The 19,188-nt window shown below is 37.3% G+C and overlaps 1 protein-coding gene across 1 annotated transcript; it reads left to right on the top strand.

Moving 5' to 3' along the window:
• The first annotated feature begins 925 nt into the window (after positions 1–925).
• On the top strand, positions 926–1,829 carry LOC137732843 (uncharacterized). The gene is made up of 2 exons (XM_068472104.1): positions 926–1,039; positions 1,410–1,829. The coding sequence occupies exons 1-2, from the start codon at positions 926–928 to the stop codon at positions 1,827–1,829; spliced, it is 534 nt and encodes a 177-aa protein (XP_068328205.1).
• Positions 1,830–19,188: the final 17,359 nt, after the last annotated feature.

The raw sequence follows: 19,188 nt of genomic DNA on the forward strand, positions 1-19,188 counted from the left end.
CAAGCACACACACACACACACACACACACACACATATATATATATATATAGAGAGAGAGAGAGAGAGAGAGAGAGAGAGAGAGAGAGAGACAAACGTAGCAAAATAGAATGGCAAGCAAGCACAGACCTTATGATAGTAAACAAAATTAATCCGAGATTGAAAGATTGGTGGACCTTTCTTTGGAGGAGGGAGAGGGATAAACATAAGCGCATATTTTCTACTGATTTTTGACAATTGACAGGTGCCTTCCTACTCCACAATTTAAATTTGTAAATTTGAGTGCATTTTCTACTCCATGTTTGAACAGATCAAAGCCACTACACTAATTTAGGGTTTCATAAAAAGAAAGTACGAACAATTGAACAAGAAAACCTGAAAGATAAAGATTTACAGACAATGGAAGTGAGGGGACGGACCTTGACGGCAAGAGGGGAGAGAGAGAGAGAATGCGTTTGGATGCTGGAGAGGGAGAACTGAATTTGGCAGTCGGCGTAGTTGTAGGAGGTTATTGAGAAAGTGGGGAATTCACACTGAGTGACAATGATGAACACCACGTTTATGTTTTTCACTCAAGTCTCCTTTTTTTCTTTTTCTTTCGTAGCTTCTTCAATAACTTGTTTTTTATTTCCCATTTTTCTTTTTTCTTTTTAAGTTGCGTCATAATATCATTTTAATGACATTTTCAGTAAAAGAATGTCATTAAAAAATTTACCAAGTGTCATGAAAGTCATATTTTGTAGTAGTGAAGGGAGCTGATTCTCGTTTTCGAATAAGACCTCTCACTTCAAAGTGAAGAGGAATACCACCAAACCGTTATATAGAGTGACATATTTGTTTCTTTTTAGAAAGCTCAATAAAATTGGTACTCAGAATAATTTATTCTCTACCTCCCCCTTTTATTTTCCGTTTATTTTCTTTTCCAGAATGGAATCTATATACAAGGCATGGGTTCGACAGAGGAGTGAAAGGCTAGCACAAGAACATTTGGATGAACTCTGTAGGGAGCTGCAAACCGCTTTTGGTACTGCCAAATGGCAGGTACGTCTCTTGTCCCACTTTAGCTATCTCCCTTTCTTCCTCTCTTGTTTATTCACTGTACACAAATCTTATCAGAATTTATGAGTGTATCAATACTATCCTGGTGTTTGTTAATAAAGTTGAGCAAGGAAGAATCCAATTTAGAAAAAATTTCCATCGATTCCAAAAGAAAGTAAAAAAACTCATCTCAGCTTTAACGTCAATCTCTGTTAGCATTTCAATCCTGATTTGGATTGTTAGATATTAATACCAATTGAAATCAGAGAAATTTTAATTTTTTAATTTTTTAATTTTTATGTAAATGGTTTAGGCAGCCCTATTGCACTTTTTCTAACTGTATCTGTCATGTTGAATGGTCAATGTGTTTTAGTTGGAAGAGTTTGAGAAGGCTGTCAGGTTGAGCTATAGACAATGTGGTGATGATCATACCGCAGCTAGACATGGACAATTTGTTGCTGCTATTGAAAACCAAATTTCTCGTGTTGAAACAGCACTAAGGGAATCGTTTAGTATGGAAGGAAAGAAACCCCTTCAATGGGTACACATGGATGAAGACGAACACGATGATTTTGGTGCATTTCTCTCTGGGACATCCCAAAGTAAGCAAACTGCCCAAAATGAATGTGTAGAACTCAGGCATGGGGTGAAAAGCTCCGAGGAAAGTGACACTACAAGAAAAGACAGGAACCTTAAATATAGTGCTGCCTGCAATGGAGACATTTCTGATGAAATAAAGGGTGTTAAAGATGTTATTACTATTTCCAAGGATCCAAATTTTTCATGGAATTGAAAGGAAAAGAAGTCGCAGAAATGAAGGATGATATAATTTATACAAGGAAGACATGATGTTCACCAAATTATAGTGAGCTGAGGATCGTAATAGCAGATGAAGTTGAACAGAGAAAAAATCTAATTCCGATACACCCAAAGAAAAAGGATTCAAACTTGTCTTCGGGAAGCAAAGGTTGCATCAGGCAACTGGAGCAATTAATTTGTTCAACCAGGTCAGTTTATTACGTACTTGAAAGGCAGAGTTGATTATAACAATTGATTATAAGGCAATAAATATTTCACATGCAAGGAGAAAGAAAAGAACAAGCTTCATCCTCTCTCCTCTGCTTTCTTTCAGCTGATAGATTTTTGCATTTGTTTATTATTATTTTGATTTTTGAAAAATGAACTTAAAGATTGTCTTCTGCAGATGTACTGTCGGGTTGGTGCATCTCAGAAGCAATTGCAAAGCCCACGGAAGCAATGGCAAACACCTCCACGCCTGAACAATCGTTGTTCAGTTCAAATTACCCTTGGTTTAATGCTCACTGTTTTTCTGCTTGGTAAGCTTTTGATTTGCTTGAACGTATTTCAAACATCGAGAGGTCAATATGCTGTATGCCAAACTGAAAATGGTCTTCAGTACTTTCCACACCATTTTAATCAATTGCTTCACAATGTAGTCTCTCAGGCTGTATTTAAATGAAATAGTTTAAGATATTAGCTATAAACTGAGTCAACTGCCGTAAACATTTGTGGAAGCCATATCAAAGGCCTGGTTTGGCATTGAGGTGATTAAAAAAAAAAAGCAGGGATGAAAAAAAGCTAGAGTAAAATTTGTGTTTGGTAACTCTTCTTATTTTCAATGTCACTGTCATTTTAAGCTGAAAAGTGGCAAAATGCTGCTTCTCAAAACCAGCTTTTTTTTTTTTTTCAAGAGGCAGGTGAACTGTAGAATTTAATGAAACTTTCACAATCTCAAAAATACCCTCCTCTGTTTCTCCTTCTTGCTGGGTTGAAGCTCGAATCTTCATAGTTGATATTCTTATTTCGCCGGATATGTACAGGAGGGAGGGGCGATGAGATCCAAGAGGTGGGTTTGTTTTGGTGTTTGGGGAACTGAGAAATTTGAGAGGGGGGAAATGGGTAGAAGGGAAATGACTGATTTTGTCCTGATTCTTGCCTTCTGTGGTGTGGTGTGGGCATCTGGGTTTTCCTCGCTTGCACATCGTCCAATAACTGGCTTCAAGTTACATGGTTGGAGATGATTTTGTGCCATGATGGCTTTGAAGTCGGAGTTGTTGAAGAATGGGTTGTTGTTGGCGAACACCGGATCTAAAACCCATTCGGTGCTACATCTGACATTAAAATGGCACTCTGGCATTTGGAATTGAAGCTGCGTGCTGGTGGATCCACTACTATGGTGGCTATGTGGTTAGAGAGAGATGAGAAGCAGATTGGTGGTTGGAGAGAGAGATGAGAAACAGACAGAGAAAAGAGATGGGCAAAGATGAAAAAGGAAATTTGGGAATGGTGAAGATGAGTATCAAACTTGGTGCAAGGAGGGGAAAAATAGAATTGAGGGAGGGAAAGGAAGACACGGGGATAAGGGAAATGGGGTGTGGGCCCCACGGCCACACAAAATCCTCACATAAAAATAATAATATTAAATAAAATATCATAATAATAATATAATATTATATCATTTTTGGTCATTTCACATAGTCACAGTTATTTTATATAAAAGTTTACCAAACACTATCATACTACTTTTTTTTCCAAAAGCACTTTTACAGAAAAGTTTACCAAACACTCTGCTGCTTTATTTCACAGATGTTTATTCTTACAGCATAGCAGAAACAGTTTTTTTTCAAAGCACAGCAATACCAAACCAGCCCTTAGGAGATAGTATTCATGTTTCAAACTTGTGAGATTTCATTCCATAAAGTATGCAGTCCTCCTAAGTTTCAAACAGATCAGAGTTTGGGGATTATCGTAATTTGAATCGGCTGGCAATTTTAGTCGGAAAGTCTTTTAACAGCGGCTAGAATATTGTTTCTGGCCTAGCTTATGTTGACACATAATAAGATTTTATGACATCTAGCGCCTACGTACGTTTGCAATTAACAACGCATGCTGACACCATGCCTGCTTCACTTGCATTCTTGCATCTGTTATTGCAGTTAATCATAGAGGATATGGGCTTGCAATTATTTAAATATTACTTTCTGGAAAGGCTAATACTTGTAGATGTATAAAACTGTGCTTATGAAAGGTTCTCTTTTTGCAGTACCGATTGTATTTTATTCAAGTTAAGAAAAAGTGGTAAATACATTGCACCTGATCAGAATGAAGACCGAAAGGTAGTTTTATTGCTTTGACACTAATATTTATCTTATAAATTTTGGAAATTCGTTGGATTTGCTTCACGATTGTTAGTTTGATAATTAGTTAGAACTTTGAAATCATTCCGATTGTTGTCTATCCAGTGATGGTAAAGTTGGTGTTTGGATTTGATCATCATTGGCCCAAAGAGGATGAAGGAGATTTCAGCCACCCTCCTTTGGCATCTTCTTTGTAAAACATTCACATCCCTCATCCCATGCATGGACAAGAACAAGTGGGGTCGGTTGTATGAATTCTAGAACACCACTGCGCGGTTTTGCGCGATGTCTTCCATAATTCCATTAGCTCCAAATACTCCATATCTTTTCTTAAAGTCTCTTTCCAAACATTCCTAGGTCTTCCTGTACGCCTTTTACACTTAGCGTCCATCTTGTAACCAGAGCATTTGTAGTCTCTATTTATGTGTCCAAACTACCTTAACCGATTTTTTCTCATCTTATCTTCAATTGTGGCCACTCCTAATTTACCTCAGATATCCTCGTTCTTAATCCTATCTTCTTGTGTGCCCACACATCCAATAAGCATTCTCATTTATGTTACGCTCATTTTTTGCACGTGTTAATTTTTACCACCCAACATTTCATGCCATAAAGCATTCTTGGCCTTATTGCTGTTCTATAAAATTTTCCCAGAGCTTTAGTGGGAACAACAATTGCACAACTGATGCGAGATTTTATACGCGCACAAATTAAACCCTCTTTTTGTCAAATTGTAATATATGTATAAGTAGGGATCGTTCTGGACCGGGGATTAGGAGGGATTGTTAATCACTTGGATTTGACTCAAAAACGTAAAAACACAATATAAAACACTACACTAGACTCAAAGAATGCAAAACTAAACTTTAAAACACTCAAACAAACTAAAAGACTCAAAACAGCACAAATACACTCAAATCTGCCTAAAAACCACTTTCTGGGCAGTTTTGAGTATAAACACAAATTTGGACGAAATTAAGTTGTAACTTGACTCAAGACTCTTAAAAACACAAACTAAATTGATTTCTAACTAAATTGAACAATAAAGTAAGGGGGATTGAGTTTTGGACGAGATTAAACTAAATGCACAGATTCTAATTGAAACAGAATGTAAATATGAAATTGATGAAATGGAATGAATGGATGATAGAATAGCTAAGGGGTTCATCTCCATACATGTTACACTTGCATAATAAAATGATTTCCAATTGCATTTCAATAAACCATGACTTCTCAACGCTCCAAGTTAATTAGGTCCGCTTAAATTAACTTTCAGATTTCCCTAGATTCATTGGATTGAATGGAATACGCATTACAACCAAATTATTCCTAATCAAATTCCTAACTATGGAATACGCATGATAGAGACATTCAACAAAGATCATTAAGTTCAACGGAAATCATAAACATCGACGAGGCATTCGTTACTATGGAATACGCATGAAACTTATGCTAAGAATTCATTTAACGCGATTGTTTATAAGCAACCTCCACTACTTGTGAATATAAGTTCGTAACTATTAGGTGAAACTCACTTATATTCTAGCGTCATATTCATGCATGAAAATTAAGCGTGCACTCTCAATAAACATACATAAATAAGTTATCAATCAAACAGTTAAACAAATTGAATCCACAACTTATGAAACGCAATTAGAACTAATCAAATCAAAATGCAAGCATAAACATATATTTCGAATTTCCTCATAACTTTGAAATCAAAGAAACACCTAAACATTCCAACAACTCAAACTTGAATTGTATGAACGTTTAGGCACTCTTCTCTTCCATTCCTCATACGTACAAAACAAAGAGTATTGAAATTAAACATTGAAATCAAAGAAACACCTAAACATTCCAACAACTCAAACTTGAATTGTATGAACGTTTAGGCACTCTTCTCTTCCTCTTCGTTGTAGCACAAGGTCTAAGGATAGTTTGATGGTGTGAATGGTTTGGGGAGTGGTGAAAATGGAAGGATGGTGTTTGGATTGTAAGGGAGAGCACGGCAAGGGTGGTTTGATGTCTACATTATGAAATGGAAGAGTGTTTGTAACTGAAATGTGTATGAATGAGTGTATGAATTGTGGCTGCAATGGATGCTTATTTATAGGTGAAAAAGAGGGAACATGACAGCTAGGTTATGATGATGAATGCATGTGCAAAGTTGGTTGAATGATTATGAGTGCATGTGGCTGAAATAGCATGTGGAATGGCTGAATGTGGTGCAATGATAATGTCTTGTGGCTGAATGGATTAAAGAATGGGAGTGCATGTGGGTGGAAATGCATGTGGGTTAAAAAGTGAATGCATGTGCAATGACAGCTAGGTTGAATTAATTAAAGGGATTGCATGTGCAAGGTTTTGGTGTGAATGATTGAATGTGCATGTGACTGATTTATGAAGAGTGAATGCATGTGGCTCCAAGGTCTGAATGATTATGGGTGCATGTGGCTGCAATGGATTAGGAATCCTTCAATTTCGTCCATTCCTTTTGCTCCAAACATAAGCTATCCATTCCAAGTCCAATTTTGCTCCAAAATGCTCCAAAATGCATCTTTTTGCTTCCTTAGCCATATGAACCTAAAAACACACGAAAATGGCTTAAACTACTAAAACAACTATGAATTAACAATATAAATGCACGAAAACAAGCTAAGTAAGTCGCCTAAATATGCTCCTATCAAATTCCCCCACACTTATCTTTTGCTCGTCCTCGAGCAAAACAGAAAAACAAAACAAGCAAAACGACACTAAACAAGTAAAACACAACCTAAACCTTCCAACAATCGTCTCAGGGATTTCCAATGCACATGACAAGTTAAAAATCATTATTCCCACAGATTTTAGCCATCTTTACACTTAAGTACATTCTTACTCATAGTCACCACATACTAGTTCGCATTTAAGCATTTAAAACACATTTCGAATGTAGTAACATGCCTTAGAGAATTTCCTCAATTCCTTACTAGAATGCACTCTATTTTCACACAGATTTTCTGACTACACACCCTACACTAGTTATATGTGAGAGATTGATGTAAACATGAAAGACTAGTATCTCACATATGTTATAACAAAGAAAGCATTTTCTGGATTTACGATAATGACATGAATATGATCTCATGAATAGAATGCTACTACTTAGAATGAGAACCAGTGATTCCATAAGCTCATATCAATTCCAAACTCCACATTATTGAACATATAACGATCAAGATAGAAGTCAAAGGGGTGTAACGGGGCTTGGGGTGTGTGGCTAACAAAGAAGGGATATGGAAAACAAAGGTTCTTAAAGAAATAGCGAGCAAAGCATTTGAATCATCTTAGAATTCACTTTTGAATGAAAACTCAACTTTTGAACAAAAAGGGAGAACAAGCTCTTTTTTTTTTCTTTCTTTCTTTCTTTTCTTTTCTGTTTTTCTTTTTCATATGTTTTTCACAATTTTTTCTTTCTTTTCTTTTGACTCTCAAAACATACATAAACACTTAAGAACAAAACATTCTCTCCCCCACACTCATTTTCTTTCATAATGTACTCAAAAGGAATTCATTTAAGTCATGCTCACTATCTTTTAAGAACAAGGGTGTGGACAGTCCTAAACTAGGCTAGGTTAGGATAATGTGGGTTAACAATGAATAAAGGCTAAACAAAGCTCGACGGGGTTAAAACTTACAACATATACGAAATATGGGAAGTAAGGCTATTTGGCTATGGTGGTAACTACACAACTTCATCTTGATATATGTTATGCAGTTCAATGTCATGCTTTGAATGAAACGGATATAAGTTCTAGCATTTAGTTCTATCATGATACAATTGCATTCTAAGTAGCAACCAAGCAAGGAATAATGAGATCATGCAACAACTTTAGAAAACAAAGAATCACAGATTATAACTCTCCAAAGAAGGTAATGGCTCGAGTCTCACAGGGTTGTAGCGTTTGTTTGAGTTCCTTCCTTCAAGCATGTTACAAAAACGAATTTTTCTTTTATGATTGCATGTGAAGTCATACATTATAACCATAACCAAGCATATACCAAGAGTAAATCAAACTTTTCTCTATGTTTATAACTTTTTTTAACAGTCATGCAATTACAAACCAAATCCTTATCATTGTGTTGGAAGGTACCCTAAGACACAAACACACAAAAACGACTCAAAATACTCTTTTTAAGCTTTTCAAAACATGTTTTTCAAATTTTTATGTGATTTTCGGAGTTATAAAAACAAAACATACTAAAACACTCTAAAACAACTTAAAAACACCTTAAAACAGCAAGGAACAACATTTGAAGTTATGGGTGATAACATCCCACGAATTTGCTGTTGGAAATGTGCCCTAAAACCAATCATATGATGATACTTTATGGACATTTCACATGTTAAACTAATCTAGTTTAATATTAAGGGCAAAGATTATTGTTTGAGCCGTCTCATATAAATGTTATATGCTTAAACGATAAGTCCAAGGAATATGTGATTGGAAGAATGCGATCTAAAGAAGTTAGATTCATGAGACCATTCTTTCGTTGACACATCCTAAACGTTCCTGATCATAGGATTGTCAATTGGGCATTGACAGTCCGTTAAGATCAGTACGTGCTATGTCTTCTCTCAGGGAGAGTGACTAGTCTCGAGTCATTAGTGTGTGTGACATCAAGACAAGTACGTAGGTGCTCAATAGAGAATGAGTTCACTGAACACGATCAACGAAGAGTTCTCATATTCATGTCACATGAGAACTCATGGTTGGGATAATGCAAATTAGTCTTTTGACCTGAGGCATCACAGTTGTCTTGTGGTTAGGTCCTTAATCTTTGATTATGTCAAAGTCACTCCATCAGGAGGGTGTCCACGGCATCGTTGGGGTTAAGCCACTTAGCCATGGAGGCAAGTGAATGCGCAACAAGGGATCTCTAACCTTCAAACTGTTTGAGGGAGAATACTCTATGATATGATTTAGAATCTCTGGCCAGAGTATGAATGAGGTGTTGGAATGTGTTCCAAATCACATTCAAGGTAATCATATAAGCACAAGACTCACATTGGATAGTAGACATGAATAAACTATCAAACCAAACAATGTGGTCAAGAGTATTGTATTAGAGAAAGACCGTATTGCATTTGTAATCCTAAAACTGAATAGGTTCTCCACCTCTTCTGATTAGCTTGGGTAACCATGACATGCTGCTAGGCGTCAACCATGGTTTGTGGAAGCCCTAAAAGTGTATTATCACTAACGGGAGAATTGAAAGTAAGTTTCAATTCACAATCGATTTGAAAGAGTTTGAATCGTCCACTGCCTCGCTAAAAGGAACCTAATGGATCGTACACCGTGTAAGGTAGAGATTGAAGATTCAACGGAGATGAGTAAGAATAATTAAATGGTTTAATTATTTATGGCAAGGATTAATTAATATGTTAATTAATCAAACGAATAAGTTCGTTAAAGACCTCGGGATAGTTTTGGACCTTAAGGCCCAATGGGCTTCGAACGTCAAGTCCATTGACTTAAGTTGTATGACAACTTAATGAATAATGATTCACAAAGGCCCAAATAGCCCAATAAATCCCCTTAAATTCGGCCATTTAGAGGAGGGTAGTGAACTTGGCTTAATTGCAAGTTTGCCACTCCATTATGAGGTGGTATAAAGACATCTTTATAGCCATTTCATCCTTAGGGTTTTTCTAAGGAAAAAAGATGAGAACAAACTCTCCTTTCTCTCTAAAATGGCCGGCCACTCTTGAGGAAAACATCTAGCAATCTTACTTCCTCAAGGTCACTCATTTCTTCTCCAATCTTACCTTGGTGTGGAGACTTAGAGGTTCTCAATTTTGGGAACTTGGAGAAACCTTTTCATCCATCCAAATCCATGGATCTAAGATGCAAGGAATGAAGGCCCTCTCTTTGGGTGATTAGCCTTTGCTTATGCAAAGAGGAATCTACAAAGGTATTGATTTCTCAACTCACTTTGTTTTGAGTTGAGTCTTGGTTCACCTATCTACTAGGCTTTGAAGTTCATGGGTTAAGTTTTGTTTTTGAGTGCATATAAACATGATTCCGCCTTTTAATTGTTAATTGCATGTTGTTGATGTTGCTCAAATGAACTTGTTTTTCACAAATATTCCTTCATTTGCATTTTCAGAGTTATAAAAACAAAACATACTAAAACACTCTAAAACAACTTAAAAACACCTTAAAACAGCAAGGAACAACATTTGAAGTTATGGGTGATAACATCCCACGAATTTGCATCAAATATACTTAGTTACCCCCCCGCACTTAAATCAAACATTGTCCTTAATGTTTTAAGCATAGATTCACACAAAACATTAGTAAACACACAAACAGCATTTATACATACTAAACTTGGCAGAATGTAACTAACAAAGAGAAGAGTTTAGGGATGCAAATCTGGAATTGGAGTGCTTCCTCAGTCTTCCTTTGTTGAATGCATGGGTTGATCTTGGTGATTCCACAGGCTTAATCTTGAACTGGTTTTCTCCCATCGTTGATTTTCCACAGGCTACTCTTGAACTGGGCTGCAGGATTCTTTTGGTCTCCTCCACTCGTTGATTTTCCTTTGTGCTACTCTTGAACTGGGCAGCAGGATTCTTTTGGTCTCCCCCGAAGGTCTGAGCTTCCTCCTTTTATCTGTTTCTTTGTTCAATCTTTCCAATTCGTATTGAAGAGGGTTAGAGGATAGCTCAGCATATGCAGTTGTTGCTTGTCTCCACATGCTTTAATGTATCATTTTCACTTGCCTTACTTGCTCCGTTGAAGATGACTACTCGAGAGCAACGCTAGGTAAGCAACCAGGAATAGATTACAGGCAGTTGGCTCCAGATCGAAAGACTGACTCCAAGTGCCGGCTGATTGCTTCTTTCACTTTGCCATGCGAGTAAGAACAAGGACAAAGAAAAAGACAGGGAAAGAGCATGATATGAGATACTTTTGCTTTTGACCTTGATGATATGAGATACCTTTGCTTTTGAAGAAGCGGTGAATGAATCAGCACATGCTTCAATCTGCCGTTTCCTCCTGGGTCATCTGTACTCCAGGCATCTGGTATTATCTTTGGGGAAGAAGAAATAAAATGAGTAATTCGAAAGGCTTTGCTGGGAGTGCGCCCTCAGAGGTGAGGAAGAGTTGGGCAATTTCTTCAGGTCTGCCTTGCCATAAAAGATGAAGGTCGACATATATAGAGATAATAGCAAGTGGTGGTACTGTTTTTTTTTACCCTTGTTGACAAACGTTTTGATCCCGCAAATCCGGCTTTTTGAAATAGTGGCACCTCTTCGATTTCTGAACGACGCCTCTTCGATTTCTGAGCAGGCGCCCCTTCGATTTCTGAACGACGCCCCTTCGCTTTCTGAACGACACGTAGTAGTGCGGATGCGGCTCCTTTTGACAAAGCTGCACGCGTTTTCTGAAAAGTAGAGAAAGCGTCGCCGAACTTTGCGCTTGTCGGCTAAAGATGTGTAGTTGCGATGATGGCCTCCACGTGTATTCGACTTTGTCAGATATCTTTTGACAAAGTTGAACGCGTTTTCTGAAAAGCCGAGGGAGCGTCGCCGTAATTTACGCAGGAAATTCCGTCGTTTTGAATCGGTGGTCGCGACGCCTTGGCTTTTTATAGAGGTATCGATCACCCCAACATACACACTCTGAAGATTGCCCATTCTTGAAAATCGACTCCGGCCCTTTGAGAATTAACTTCATCCACCCCTTCTCTTTGAACACCTTTGAAAAATGACTAACTCATCGAACCTTTGCTTAGATTTGAGTCTCAGCAGCGATCCGGTTGCGCCCCGTCAAGGTAATGTATGGCGCCCTTCTTTTTTATCTTCTAACGGTCCTCTTACAGGTGAAGACTCCATGATGACGGATGCAACAACAGCTACGATAGTAGCTAGGAACCTCCTCACTCCTAAAGATAGTAGGCTGCTTTCAGGACGGTCTGATGAGTTGGCCGTTCAAGAGTCCCTCGCTCTCAGTGTTCAATGTGCAGGCTCTGTGTCCAACATGGGCCAACGCCTACTTGCTCGCTCCCGTCAGGTTGAATCGTTGATGGCAGAGGTGGAAAATCTCATGCAAGAGATCAAACAGCTTAAGCACGAGAATAGAAGTTTGTACGTGCTTGCCAACAATTATTCGACGGCCATGAAGAGGAAGCTTGATGAGCTGCAAGAATCTGAAGGTCGGATTCAAAGTGACCGTCAAAGGTTTCCGGCTTATCTCTAGAGGCACCTTTTTCCTGGGTCATCCAGCGTTTGGCCAAGTATTGACGCCTGGAATGCTCTAGCTCCGATGTCTCCTGCTTCGATGCCTTCCGCTCCGATGCCTCCCGCTTCTATGCCTCCCGCTTCTATGCCTTCCGCTCCGACGCCTCGTAGTGGGGTTTCACGTAAACAACCTCTGTGAAGGCTCCATCTTTCTCCATGTTTAGTATTTTTTTTTTATTATTATTTTTTTTATTTTTTTTATGAACATGCTTTGTTTTATTCAGTGCATTGGGTTGCCTCCCAAGTAGCGCTTTCTTTTACGTCTTGCAGCCGGACGAAGAACCCAATCACTCCAGGATATGTTCACAAATCGGATGAGAACTCCGAGTCATAAACTAGTACCTAAAACAAGAAACAAAACAAGATTAAGAATCTGGAATAAAATAAAAACAAACGAAAATAAAACAATCCAAGGGATTAGCAAAGTTGCTAATCCCCGGCAACGGCGCCAAAATTTGATGCGAGATTTTATACGCGCACAAATTAAACCCTCTTTTTGTCAAATTGTAGTATATGTATAAGTAGGGATCGTTCTGGACCGGGGATTAGGAGGGATTGTTAATCACTTGGATTTGACTCAAAAACGTAAAAACACAATATAAAACACTACACTAGACTCAAAGAATGCAAAACTAAACTTTAAAACACTCAAACAAACTAAAAGACTCAAAACAGCACAAATACATTCAAATCTGCCTAAAAACCACTTTTTGGGCAGTTTTGAGTATAAACACAAATTTGGACGAAATTAAGTTGTAACTTGACTCAAGACTCTTAAAAACACAAACTAAATTGATTTCTAACTAAATTGAACAATAAAGTAAGGGGGATTGAGTTTTGGACGAGATTAAACTAAATGCACAGATTCTAATTGAAACAGAATGTAAATATGAAATTGATGAAATGGAATGAATGGATGATAGAATAGCTAAGGGGTTCATCTCCATACATGTTACACTTGCATAATAAAATGATTTCCAATTGCATTTCAATAAACCATGACTTCTCAACGCTCCAAGTTAATTAGGTCCGCTTAAATTAACTTTCAGATTTCCCTAGATTCATTGGATTGAATGGAATACGCATTACAACCAAATTATTCCTAATCAAATTCCCTAACTATGGAATACGCATGATAGAGACATTCAACAAAGATCATTAAGTTCAACGGAAATCATAAACATCGACGAGGCATTCGTTACTATGGAATACGCATGAAACTTATGCCAAGAATTCATTTAACGCGATTGTTTATAAGCAACCTCCACTACTTGTGAATATAAGTTCGTAACTATTAGGTGAAACTCACTTATATTCTAGCGTCATATTCATGCATGAAAATTAAGCATGCACTCTCAATAAACATACATAAATAAGTTATCAATCAAACAGTTAAACAAATTGAATCCACAACTTATGAAACGCAATTAGAACTAATCAAATCAAAATGCAAGCATAAACATATATTTCGAATTTCCTCATAACTTTGAAATCAAAGAAACACCTAAACATTCCAACAACTCAAACTTGAATTGTATGAACGTTTAGGCACTCTTCTCTTCCATTCCTCATACGTACAAAACAAAGAGTATTGAAATTAAACATTGAAATCAAAGAAACACCTAAACATTCCAACAACTCAAACTTGAATTGTATGAACGTTTAGGCACTCTTCTCTTCCTCTTCATTGTAGCACAAGGTCTAAGGATAGTTTGATGGTGTGAATGGTTTGGGGAGTGGTGAAAATGGAAGGATGGTGTTTGGATTGTAAGGGAGAGCACGGCAAGGGTGGTTTGATGTCTACATTCTGAAATCGAAGAGTGTTTGTGACTGAAATGTGTATGAATGAGTGTATGAATTGTGGCGGCAATGGATGCTTATTTATAGGTGAAAAAGAGGGAACATGACAGCTAGGTTATGATGATGAATGCATGTGCAAAGTTGGTTGAATGATTATGAGTGCATGTGGCTGAAATAGCATGTGGAATGGCTGAATGTGGTGCAATGATAATGTCTTGTGGCTGAATGGATTAAAGAATGGGAGTGCATGTGGGTGGAAATGCATGTGGGTTAAAGAGTGAATGCATGTGCAATGACAGCTAGGTTGAATTAATTAAAGGGATTGCATGTGCAAGGTTTTGGTGTGAATGATTGAATGTGCATGTGGCTGATTTATGAAGAGTGAATGCATGTGGCTCCAAGGTGTGAATGATGATGGGTGCATGTGGCTGCAATGGATTAGGAATCCTTCAATTTCGTCCATTCTTTTTGCTCCAAACATAAGCTATCCATTCCAAGTCCAATTTTGCTCCAAAATGCTCCAAAATGCATCTTTTTGCTTCCTTAGCCATATGAACCTAAAAACACACGAAAATGGCTTAAACTACTAAAACAACTATGAATTAACAATATAAATGCACGAAAACAAGCTAAGTAAGTCGCCTAAATATGCTCCTATCAACAACACGCCCGATGCACGATTCCACTTCATCCATCCAACTTGTATTCTATGGTTGATACTCCATCTAATGCTCTGTGCAAGGTAGATCCAACATAGCGAAAGTGTTCACTCTTTGGTACTTCATTATATCCAATCCTCACTCCTTTCTCATTTGGACCTCCATTCGCACTAAACTTGCCCACCATATACTCTACCTTTAACATATTTAGGCAAAGACCTTTAGATTCCAACACTTCCCCTCATCCCACACATGTTACTAGTAAATAAAAATCGTAGCTCGAGCCTTTTATTTTGTTGGAATGACGTCACTTGGGTCAACTACTAAACATTTCCATGGTTTTTTGTCAGTAGGTATTGAAGCTGTTTCCAAGGTGATGAGCCGGAAATGGGAATGCTTGTGACTAGCGTCGCGTCGATGGCTTTTAGGGCTTTGGACGAATATGCCAAGCTACGCCTTTTTCGAGCATTAAACTTGTATGTGCATTCAGATAGCTTTTAAAACATAAGAAAAATATTTGGAAATGTAGACATTCTACAGCCCCCATTAAGTTTGAAACTTAAATTCTGATGTCAATGGTGACACTGTTAGTGGTGAAGACTCAAAATCCATGTCGAACTTGTAGGATAAGGATCCTCTCGGGATTCTCTTTGTGAGAATCTGAGGATCAATTCATCTTAGTTATTTGTCGTACATCGTGTGGTCAACTTTCATTAGATACTGTTTGTGTTCAATTTTAAATAAAAATTCAATATAATTTATAGCCGCAGGATGACTGATAAACAAATATGATGAATTGATTCATAGGATACTCACAAAGAGGATCCGAATAGGATACTCATTTGAAGTTGTACATCCCCATTTGCTTTTACTTGTAAAGTGCTTTTTAGGGGTGCTTGATTCACACGAAACGAATGATGAAAGGATTCATTCATTTTCTATACCAACATTTTGGTGAGAGAGTGGGATGATGGTGAGATGTTGTGGGAATTACCTTACAATTCAGCTCCCGCATGGGATGAGAATCTCGGTATTCTGGGATTGATATGGGACTTGTATAAATTTTATTTTGTGGAAGAGCTATATGGACTGAAAAAGATGATTCTATAGCATTTTTCCTAGCCAACTAGTTATCCTAGTGAAACTTCTTTTACCAATGTTCGATGCGGTCTCCAGATCCAATTATGCACTTCATTGACGAAAAAAAAAAGCACTCCTAGCTCGTATCTTCAGCAAGGTTCTAAAAGACGCTAGAAGCTAGTCAAGTAGCGGGGTAGGGCGCAGCGCCTAGGCGGCTAGGCAAGGTTTAGGCGGGCGCCTAGGCGGACCAGACGAATTTAAGTAAATCCATTATATTTCCTGTAAATAAATGTCTGCTTATATACTTAAAATATATATAATTTCATCATAAACTACAAAATAGAATGACTTATGTATTATGAAGTATTACAACATAATGAAAACATGGAGAACAAACATATAGTGTGTGCTCATTTAAGTATTCAACAAATCTCTTACAATTTATTAAAAAAATTAAATGCAAATTGAAAGTTATCTATTTTCTGTCTAAGTAAGTTGCAACCTAGGCAAGTGCCTAGGCAGGTGTAGGAGGGTGTCTAGGCAGTCTAGACGGGCGTCTCAGCTAGTCTAGGTGCCCTTTCATAATTTTCAAACGCCTAGGCATTAATCGAGATAGTACCCAGCCGTCTAGCGTCTAGCCAGAGATTTTTGGAACAGTGATATGTCATGGATAAATTTTCCTTTTAGGAAAAACGCTGGACGATGATTGGTTAATAAGTAATAACCAAAGTAAGGGTAGGAATGGGTTGGGGTTTTGAATATTTTTCCATGGGAATTTCATGCAACTTTTGTTCATATTTTGTTGAAGCTAGGTTTTTCGTTTACTCACATTATGTAATAGTTACATCGCACTTGATAAAAATTTTAGAGCATGTTTGGTATCTTTCTCGAATTTAATTTATTTTGTTTCCAAAACTAATCCCTAATTACGAATGGCACGTTTGTTATAATTTTCAACTGATAAAAAAAAAAAAAAAAAAAAAAAAAAAAAAAAAAAAGAAGGTGAAAATGCGTTTGGTAGACTGTTAGGAAAATAAACTTAAAAAAAAAAAATTGCACAAAATAATATTCAACGTAAGCATCAAATTGAAGTTTCCTCTGTTTTTCAAAATCAAAGAAAACAAAATATACATTATGAAACTAAGTTAGAATTTTAATAAAAAGTGTAATTATATATGCCACCGCTATAATCACTATCGCCACCATCACCTCCACAATATTCGTCACTATCTCACCAACATTACTACCACCACCACCACTAACACCACCACCACCTCCCACCATCACCGCCATCATCACATTCTCCACCCCATTACCTTCATCATGGACACCACCATCTCCACCGTATCTCAATCACCATTTTCACAACCATCCAGCATAACCATTGTTAACACAACAATCATTTGCCTCCATCACAACCGTCGCTACCACCACTCCCTCCATCTAAACCCTACAATGGGATCCAATATGAGCGTAATGATGTGACGTGAGCATACACATGAAGCTCGTCTTAGCCCGAACGAGTATTATAGACGCCAGTATCAGCATGCATGATGAGCATATAAAGTATGTATGATCATGCATCGTAATTTCATAAATCTCAACTTGATTAAAAAATAATAATAATAAAAATAAATAAAAACTTGTATTTAACTAAAAGTATGGCATAAGGTAAAATCTCTTCATCAAAGTTCGTTACAAAGGTCAATACACTGCATACTTAGCCCAGCCTAGTGCACTGGCGGATAGCCATCATCTATCCTCCACCTAAAGCTCGACAAATTATTCGGTTCGAATGATTCAACTCTTTGGAAGTAGAGAAACATGGCATAAAACAAATCCCTTCTCGATTGTTGTCTCAACCATTCCACCTTATGAAATTAATTCGGATTATCCCGAGACTTGAAGTTCTTGTTCCATTATGCATGCATTGATTAGTTACAGAATTGAAATGATAATTGTCATCAATGATATTCAAGAATATGGTAGCTATTTGAAATAGTGAAAAGCAACAATATAAAAACACATTTTGTTGATGTAGTTAATGTAGAACTGATTGAACAACTTGAAAGAAACAATCCAGGTCGAATTAGATTCCTTACCAAAGAGTGTTTGGACCTCCTACACCACCCAATGAAACCCTGTCGTGTAAGTGGAAAAGAATAATGAGATTAATAAAATAGTGCAAAACATGCCTTTTTGGTGCAAGGCTTCTCTCAAACACCCTATGATTGATTACGAGGTGATGTATTCCTCCATAACGAACGTCATAACGTTTAGCTACCTTGTGAGTTTGGTAGTTTTTGATGATCTGATTATGTAGCTTTTGAAAGTGGTTACAACATGTCTCTATAGGGATCATGAAATGTACATCTACATGAAAGTTTTGGAAGAACCTACATAGACTGTTTAAATAGTTCTAGATCACAGAACAACCTTTCGATTAGATTGAGGTGTTCACTTTACAAATTGAAACAATCCGAGTGGATTTGGTGCACCCATCTAAGTGACTATTTGATCAGCCTAGAATATGTAAATAAAGTATGTCCTTGTGCATTGAAGTCATACTCCAAATTTGCTAGAGTTGTGGTTTATATCAATGACATGAATCTCAATTAGACTCCTGAAGAGATTGAGAAAACTGCTATGCATCTGAAGTCAGAATTTGAGATGAAAGATCTTGGAAAAAACTCGTTTTATTCTCAGCCTAAAGTTTGAACATAGTTCAGACAATATTTTAGTCTACCAGTCTAACTACACCTAGAAGGTGTTATCCTTGAGCATGCCCATGGTTGTCCGTACACTAGATGTAAAATGACACTCCTAAAGAGGTTATGGAGCTTGAAGTTCCATATCTAAATACGATTGGCATTTATTGTACTTAACTCAGTGAACTAGATCAGACATCTTTTTCGCTCATAATTTTTTGGTACGATGTAGCACTGCGTCTACATTCCACCGCTGAATTGGTAATAAAAGATGTTTTCCTTAGTACGGGTTTTGGCTTATTCTATTCCAACGAATATCAGAATAGATTACACCTTTGGTCTTCAAAATGATGCTTTCCTTGTTAGTTTGCTAGCGTTGGTTACTTGTCTAACCAAGAAAGGTATGTTCCCAGACGGATTATGTCTTTACCGTTAGAAACATTGTAATATCTTAGTT

This window comes from Pyrus communis, chromosome 4 (assembly GCF_963583255.1).
Source record: "Pyrus communis chromosome 4, drPyrComm1.1, whole genome shotgun sequence".
Lineage (NCBI taxonomy): Eukaryota > Viridiplantae > Streptophyta > Magnoliopsida > Rosales > Rosaceae > Pyrus > Pyrus communis.

Bases quoted from the DNA above. Each gene is read 5' to 3' on its own strand.
- LOC137732843 (XM_068472104.1), top strand. From the start codon at position 926: ATGGAATCTATATACAAGGCATGGGTTCGACAGAGGAGTGAAAGGCTA. The intron at 1,040-1,409 runs GTACGTCTCTTG...AATGTGTTTTAG, and splicing joins TTGGTACTGCCAAATGGCAG to TTGGAAGAGTTTGAGAAGGC.